The 8,796-nt window shown below is 50.7% G+C and overlaps 1 protein-coding gene across 1 annotated transcript in view; it reads left to right on the top strand.

The window, feature by feature from the left end:
• LOC132461752 (neuron navigator 1-like) overlaps window positions 1-8,796 on the top strand; it is a 102,049-nt gene that overhangs the window by 24,611 nt on the left and 68,642 nt on the right. Inside the window, 3 exon segments of the mRNA XM_060057523.1 lie at window positions 48-358; window positions 360-401; window positions 403-862. Of these exon segments, the coding sequence (XP_059913506.1) occupies window positions 48-358; window positions 360-401; window positions 403-862 (813 nt within the window).

Below are 8,796 nucleotides of genomic sequence, written 5' to 3'. Positions count from 1 at the left end.
AGTGTGTTGAGAGCGTGCCACTGATGTTGTGTTCTGGCTCTCTGCAGGAGGGATGCTGGCCGCTAATGTGGCTAGCATTAGCATGACGGCTAAGCCCAGGGAGCTTGATTTGAGGTCCCCTGCCGCCGGCCAGGACGCCGCCGCTCGGACAATGGCCTCCAGGAAGATCCAGAGCAAGCCCTCCGCTCTGCCCCAGGGGCTGTCCCGCCCCTCGGGGCCTGAGCTGAGGGTGTACCGGCCCGCCTCGGGCTCCATCCCCATCCCCAGCGCCACGCCGGCCAAGCTCCGCAAGCAGCACTCGCTCACCAACCTGGCGGTCCTCACGGACGCCGAGAAGAAGATGCACCTCTACCCGTCCCCCCCTGTGGAGCGATGACATGGGCCGGCCCGGCGCCGGCACCCCCCACCGGGGGCCAGGGCAAGACCGCTGGTCCGCCGGGGGCCGCGAAGGGGCCCCTGTCCCGGACGCTCTCCAAGTCAGAGCAGTCTCTGTTCCAGGGGAAACCAAAGCCCTTCTTATCCCCAGCAGGGACCCCCAGTATAGGCAAGCCCAGTCGCATCCCCGCCCCCGGGAAACCCAGGGGACCCTACGCAGAAGTCAAACCCATCAGCCAGGGGCCGGAGCCTCGTAAGGGCCCCGACCCTTCAGAACCCCCCAACAAGCCTCAGTCCAATGGGACCGGGAGCACCGGGATTAATGCCAAGAAAGCAGGGGAGAAGGGCCGGGCCGAGGGGCCGTCCGCAGGGGAGACGAAGGAGGCGAAGGAGGTGGAGGGGGAGTCCCCCTTCCTGAAGGTGGACCCCGAGCTGGTGGTCACCGTGCTGGGGGACCTGGAGCAGCTGCTCTTCAGCCAAATGCTGGGTGAGTCCCCCCTGAGTACTCTTTATCTGCACGGCGTTACCTTTCAGTCACTATCGACCCAAGGCATGTTCTTGAATCAGCTTGCGTTGACTGTGCTGCAGAGTCTGCGTGTGGACAGTGGAGGGGATTCCTTCGGGGGAAATCGCTCATGCGTCGGTTCACCGAACACACACACACGGCAACGTAAACAGACATGTTAACATGTTTGAATGCATGTTAAGGATAATCTTATTGTGTCTCCTCTCCTCCCCTCTCGTCTCGTCTCCTCTCTCCTGCTCCTCTCCTGTCCTCTCTCCTTCTCCGCTCCTACTCTCTCCTTCTCTTCTCCTTTCCTCTCTCCTTCTCCTCTCCTCTCCACTCATTTCCTCCCTTCTCCTGTCCACTCCTCTCCTCTCCTCTCTCTTCTTCTCTCCTCTCTCCTTCTTCTCTCCTCTCTCCTTCTCCTCTCCTCTCCTCCTCTCTCCTTCTCCTCTCCTCTCCTCTCCTCTCTCCTCTCTCCTCTCCTTTCCCCCCTCTCTCCTTCTCCACTTCTCTCCTCCCCCCCCTCACACACTCATACCATTGCTCCAACTCATGCTCAGCATCAACAATGAATTTTAAATGACCCCGTCTCTGTTGCGGCACAGCATAGATCATACAAGCTTGTGTGTTTCTTCAAGTGCTTCTTACACTATGAGCCTGTGAGTACCAGAGCAGGACGGGAATCATCTCTCCGTTACAGTTACAGTTTTCACAACACTATCTGTCAGAGGATGTGCATCATGTCGTGTGTGTGTGTGTGTGTGTGTGTGTGTGTGGTGTTTTTTAAAGTGTGTCCTTGATTGCAGGGACCTTTTGTGGGGTTTGTTTCTGGTGTGTGTGTTTGTGTGTGCGTATTGTTGTTGATGTATTGCCAGCTGAAGTAAGCAGATCTGGAGGGCTGGCATAGTTTGTGTTGTGTTGATTCATTACATATCTGGAGAGCCTCTGCTCTGACCTACTGCCACACTGAGTAAAATACATGGGGGAACATTAATCTTTAAAATACTGCTGTCTCTCTAGGTATATCTCTCTCTCTCTCTCTCTCTCTCTCTCTCTCTCTCTCTCTCTCTCTCTCTCTCTCTCTCTCTCTCTCTGTCTCTGTCTCTGTCTCTGTCTCTGTCTCTGTCTCTGTCTCTCTCTCTCTCTCTGTCTCTCTCTCTGTCTCTCTCTCTGTCTCTCTCTGTCTCTCTCTCTCTCTCTCTCTCTCTCTCTCTCTCAATCCCCCTCTCCCTCTCTCTCTCTCTCTCTCTCTCTCTCTCCCTCTCTCTCTTCCGCTCGCTCTTCCCTCGTGCTACTCACATGCAGCAGCCGCCATGCAGGATTAATACCATCACAATATGAATGCTAATATCCAGTACTGTACTGCATGTGTGGACCCCATCACCAGAGCCTCCACACTGGTTGCCCTGCGACTCCCACAGAGAGCAGCCATTCGTTAATAAGGGGCGTGGGAGTGGTGGCCGTGGGGAGCGGAATCTCAGTCTGTTAATAAAATGACAGCATATTGTGTCCGGCTCTGGACACAGTGGGCGACATATTGAGACTCCCCCTTATCTTCCACTCCCTCCCCCCATCCTTCACTGCGTCCCCTCCCTCCCCCCCCCCCCATCTATCCTTCCGCCCTATGTCGCCCACCCCCCCACCCCCCCACCAACCTTCATTGATCTTTGGTCCACTGACAGATGGCCACACCCCCCCCCCACACCCCCAACGCACACACATACGCACACACGCACCCACACACACACACATACGCAAAACACACCTCCCTGTAACCGGGGGCAACGTGTCGGGTGGGCTGTATCAGCGGCAGGTAGAGATAGCCCTGGAAGGCTTTGTCATGCACACGCATAAAACACACACAATCTCACGCACCCATGTAGAAACGCACGGCAACACAAACACACTCACAAGCACACATACACACCACACACACACACACACACACGCACGCACGCCACGCACGCACGCACGCACGCACGCACGCACGCACGCACGCACGCACGCACGCACGCACGCACGCACGCACGCACGCACGCACGCACGCACGCACGCACGCACGCACACACACACACACACACACACACACACACACACACACACACACACACACACACACACACACACACACACACACACACACACACACACACACACACACACACACACAGTATACATAATGCCAGGCACTCCCAAGAATCACATGGGTGCACAAAAGCAATGATGCATTGAAGGGAGATGTACAAAGTGTGTGAACTTTGAGCAAATCACCATAGTGACTGTAGATCTGTGAGTCATCAGCATCAATCTCAAAGCTCTCTGTCTCTCTCTCTTCCTCTCGCCCTCTCTCCTGTGTCTCTCTCTATCTTTATTTCTGATCTGTTATGCTTTCCATCCATTACTGGCTGGCATGAGATGGTATCAAAACATTTGTGTTTTCGTGGAAGGTAGAGGAAACACATTGCTATATCAACACCAGCTCCGCCCATTCTTATCGCCTGTCCTCCTCCTACATAGTCTCCTATCTCCTCCCTTCTATATCATCCTCTATCTCTGCACCTCTTCTTTCCTCTATCCTCTGTCCTTACTCCTATCTCTCCTCTAGCCTTCCTTTATCGCTCCTCTCTTCTGACTCCTCCCTTCATCTCTCCTCCGTCTTTCATTCATCTCTCCTCCCCTCTCTCCATCCTCCATCTCTCCTCTCTCCTCTCTCCTTCCTCCTCTGTTGTTCACAGCCTGTCCCCTGCTCATGTGGCCTCAAACACAGCTTGGGCGACCTTGCCGTGTGGGTGTGACTTTGCTTGCATATGTGTGATATTGCTATTGTTAGTGTACGTGTGTGTGACCTTGTACTGCCAGCCTCCTGGGCGAAGGTAGAGGAGCAGGGAGGCTAGAAGAAAGACTCCTGATCCTTATCCCATATTTATGGATGCATGAGCGTGTCAGAGGCGGCGCAAAGCAAACAATAGTGTGTGGATATGTCTGGTGTGTGTTTCTGTGTGTCTGTGTCTGTGTGTGCGTCTGTGTGTCTGTGTCTGTGTGTCTGTGTCTGTGTGTCTGTCTGAGTTTTTGTCTGTGTGTCTGTGTCAGTGTGTCTGTCTGTATGTCTGTCTGTGTGTGTCTGTCTGTCTGTCTGTGCATCTGTGTGGCTGTCTGTCTGTCTGTCTGTCTGTGTATTCATGTGCCTATCAGGTAGAGGTTAATTGTGACTTGCCCTGTAGCCGGCAGCTGTACTCATCCCTGATCATATCTGCTGCTCATCTATTTCCGATGGGACGGGCAGCTAATTGGTTTCTGTGCGCTCCGTCATAGGAGGATAGATTGTGGACGTCTCAAGGATCCGTACCCAGCATGCACCTCTTTCCTCCCTACACGCCCCCTCCACGACTGCAGGAGGCCAAGAAAACTCCAGAAATGTCACGTTCACTGTAGATCCGTGCAGAGTGTACCGCATCCAGAAATCAAAAGCGACATTTCCTTCCCCGAGCCCTGACGTCTGTGGCTATGGGTTCTTAGCCCACATCTTAGAATGTGTTAGCCCAGTGAGCTGCAGGGAGCGGACCCCGTGACTGTGTGCGCTACGACTCAGCATCACAGGCTGTGACGCTGTGTCCCTCGGAGGTGACCCTACAGTGGGGGGGGGGCTGGCAGAACGGCCGCCGCCCCAGTGGGCCGGGCGCCGTCTGGACGCATCACAGTGACGCTCGTCTTCAGAGTGAGAGAACGACCAGTAGCCGCAGAACCACGCCCTGGATACGGTGCATCTGAAGGATCCTGTATTGTGTCACGTGTGCATGACCTAGATGTATTTAGTCGTTCTATGATTCTTCTGTTCACAATTGTTAGTTATTCTAACTCTGTTTTTAGTCTGGCAAAATGTACAGATTGTTAAAAGTAGATTGAAGAGAGATAGATTGTAAAGAAACCGAAATGAAGACATCACGCACTGTTCTTAGAAAATGTGTCAAAGCAACCTTGGGATGCAGATTGCTATTATAGAGCTTGATAGCAATAGAGTTAGCAGTGCACTGGTCAGATGTTAGTTAATGTGCTTATAAAGCCTGGGCTGAATTGGCTGACAGGACAATCGAAAGCAATCACCTCAGAAGTCTGTGATGACACCGCTGTGTCTGCACGCTTAATGAGCGGTGCACACGTGTGTTTATGGTGTGTGTGCGTGTGTGTGTGTGTGCGCCTGTGTGTGTGCATGTGTGTGTGTGTGATTGTTTGTATGTGTGTTTGTGTGTATATGTGTGTGTGTGTGTGTGTGTGAGTGTTTGCATGTGTGTGTTTGTGTGCGCGTGTGTGTGCGCATTTGCGTGTGTGTTAAGTTTACGTGTGCATGTGTGTGTGGGTACTGAGTGTGCGCGCGTGTCAGTGCGGTTCCAAGCAGCCTTTAATGGTGGACTTACCCAGCAGGGAGCCAGTCCATTTAAAGAGGATCGAGCTCAGGATCAGATCTACATAAAGATAATGAGAAGAGGCCCCGCCCCCGCCCCCCTAATCAGCGATCCATCACCCTGATGGAACTCTGAGAAGACGCTGAAAAGACCAGCCAGAAGAAGGCCCTCCTCCCTCACTAAGCCCTGCTGGACAGCTGTGGGGAAAGGAGACTTAGAAAGGTGAAAGTTAAGAGGACTTAACGGGAATAATGCTCGTGAGAAGGACAGTGTGACCAGGAACCATTCCAGGAGGTAGCACCATGTACGTATGGATACATACATTTTTTTTAGAATTATATATATTAATATACACACATATATACATATATTTGGATATATGCACATAGAGTAAATACCTTGAATGAGTTTTCCCACCCCACCCTAAAAGAACATAGCTTTTGTCCAATGAACCGTGTTGCAGCTTAAAATTCCCAACGTCATGGGACCAGATAACGCTCTAATGACATGCTCAAAACTCACATTTATATATCTGATGTACATTTCTATCAGTCTGTTTTCTATTTTTGTGGTGTTGCACCGCACCTGAATAACACAGGGAAGTCATGCTCGCTAGTCTACCAGAGCTACGCTAGCTAAGCTAACAATCTAGCTACCAACAACTATAGTGGAACTACTGGGAGCTTTTGAAGCTCGTTTGCCCGCGAGGGTCGTTGTTACGAGGGCAATCAAGGCTTCAGTGGCCTTCCGCCATCGTTGGGCCAAATCACTCACTGCTGTTGCTCTTATCTGGAGTTCACCTATGTGTATTATTGCAGCAGAGACCAACAACACGCCACTCCACATATTTCTGAATAAATGATTGAGTGTATAAAGTGTACATACCATGAACAGAGACAAGATGTTGTTAATTTGCCAGCAAGTATTTGACACTGCTCTGATACAATGGGGTTGGGCATTGTCAGATTGACAGTACCCTAGCCCAATGGCTTGAGGCAGGCACCAGGGCGGACCAATCATTTTTCAACCCTTGCCACCCCTTAAGATACCCCTCTGGGTGTGATACATACACACGCATGCGCAGGCACGCACACACATACGCACACATAAAGACAGACAAGATGTCCTAAGGCTTTAGTCAACTCAATGTCCAACTATTGCTCAGTTCCACCATCAATATGGTTCTTTGTGAGTCTATACTACTGCACCGGCAATGTAATAAATACAAGTCATGCTGTGGAGTCATGTTTTGTGTCTGTATTTTTACTGCTCGTGAATAGACATGGTGGGGGTGCGGCAACGTATGGAACAAACACACGGGTTTTGGGTGGAGCGTTGGCGAGGGCACATATACAGAAGCTGGTTATTGCTTTCTGCCGACAACCCCCTCAGATAGAGGGAGAGAGGGAGAGAGGGAGAGAGAGGGAGAGAGGGAGAGAGAGGGAGAGAGAGAGAGAGGGAGAGAGGAAGAGAGGGAGAGAGGGAGAGAGGGAGAGAGGGAGAGAGGGAGAGAGAGAGAGAGAGGGAGAGAGAGAGAGAGAGAGAGAGAGAGAGAGAGAGAGAGAGAGAGAGAGAGAGAGAGAGAGAGAGAGAGAGAGAGAGTCAAAGATGGTCCAGAGTCTGGTATCAAACCAAGCACACACACACCGCTTTCAAGAGTGACAGCACTGCGCTACATCAAATATTAGCAAAAGACTATGGCCAAGATAAAGAATCAGCACATATATACCACTGTGTGTGTGTGTGTGTGCAGCAGTGCAGTGCAGTGCATGAGATTTACACAGAACACTGACACAACATCCGCCGCATCCTCATGGTAATAACACCGCAGACGTGCCCTGGTGACGATCCTCTCTGTGTATGATGCCTCGAGAAGCGGTGGTGTTCTCCATGTACTGAACCCACAGAGCCAGCCCACTGCCACGCTGAGTGCTGAGCGGCTAATGGGAGGGGCGTGGCGGCGGTCCGAGAGGTCCTCCACACGCTGCAGCGAGGCTGTCGGGCTCTGCGGTTCCTACAGCCTGCAGATGTTCACGGGCTCAGTAGTCAGAGGAGTCACAATCATTATCATACTCCACGAATGCAGGGACTATTCTGAAAGACGAAAGTATCCCCTTTAATCCCTGTAGCTTCATTCTCGCTCCCTCTCTCTCTCTGCCTCTCTCTGACTCTCTTCATCTCTGATGCTTTCACACTTTTACTCTGGATCTCTCACTCTTCCTCGCGCTCTGTTTCCCTGGCTCTCTCGCTCTTCCTCGCACTCTGTTTCTCTGGCTCCCTCGCTCCTCCTCACTCTCCCTGGCTCTCTCAGATCTGAAGGGACGTGATGAATGGTTTGGCGTAGGTATGTCAGAATAAGACGAATAAAGGATATTTCTGGGCCACATGCTTTTTTAGGAGTACAGTTGCTTTTAGTTGTTCTATAGAGGGAGAGGGAACAGATACAAATGTGTGTTGTGCCTTTGTGTGTGTGTGTGTGTGTGTGCGTGTGTGTGCGTGTAAAGAGCATTGTGGTCTGTCTCTTTGGAGCAAACACAGGAGCCTCTGCATTATGGCTGTCTGCTTCCTGCCCTCCGCTGAAATCCTATTACTGCTTCCTGTGCTTGTCTCTCATTAGCTTTACACAGCAAACACACACATGCAGCCTCATGGACACATGCATGGGTGCATGCACCATACCGTACACATGCTATACTAAGAACGTACAGGCCACTTCCTTTAAGACACCTCTTCTCTTGCTTGTTTGTTTGATTCTATATGCACAGTCCTAACTGATGTTATTATTCGATAATGCAAGTATGATGCATCTGACACATTACTGCTTTTATATCTTGTTTCCATTAAAACAATATCAATGAATACTTTGTCTGACGAAAGTAGCACATTGGTTTAAAAGGGCAAGGCCCTGGAGTTAAGATAAGACCCTGGGCACATCTGATAGTCTTGTGATGGTGGTGTGATTAACGCAGTGATAAGGCCTATGGCCACATATCCAAATAATTTATTTCATGACCCTGTGGACACACACACATAAGCTAACGTGACTGTCATGACCCTGTCCACCATGTCTCTTTTGAAGCAAGTCCCTCATGGCACTTCAAGATAGATAAAAAACACCACAATGATTTATCAATGTAGTTCATCATTGAAAACATTCCAGAATTACATTTGCATGAACGCAATAGAATTCCCCCAAAGAGTTCACATGCATCTGTTGAACTTGTGTGAGTGAACTTCCGGTACTTCTATTCATGCTTTTTATTCATATTTGCAAATTCTGCATCTGAACCCAATATAGATAGTTATTGTCAATTTCACAATATAAACACACTATGTACCATCCACACTGTACACCCACACACTGTGTGTGTGGGTGTGTTTGTGTGTGTGTGTGTGTGTGTGTGTGTGTGTGTGTGTGTGTGTGTGTGTGTGTGTGTGTGTGTGTGTGTGTGTGTGTGTGTGTGTGTGTGTGTGTGTGTTTGGGGTACAGCCACAAGCTGCAGCTGTGTTTAA

Source organism: Gadus macrocephalus, chromosome 1 (genome assembly GCF_031168955.1).
Source record: "Gadus macrocephalus chromosome 1, ASM3116895v1".
NCBI lineage: Eukaryota > Metazoa > Chordata > Actinopteri > Gadiformes > Gadidae > Gadus > Gadus macrocephalus.
The sequence above is the reverse complement of the archived record's forward strand: the minus strand, read 5'-3'. Positions and strand labels throughout refer to the sequence as shown.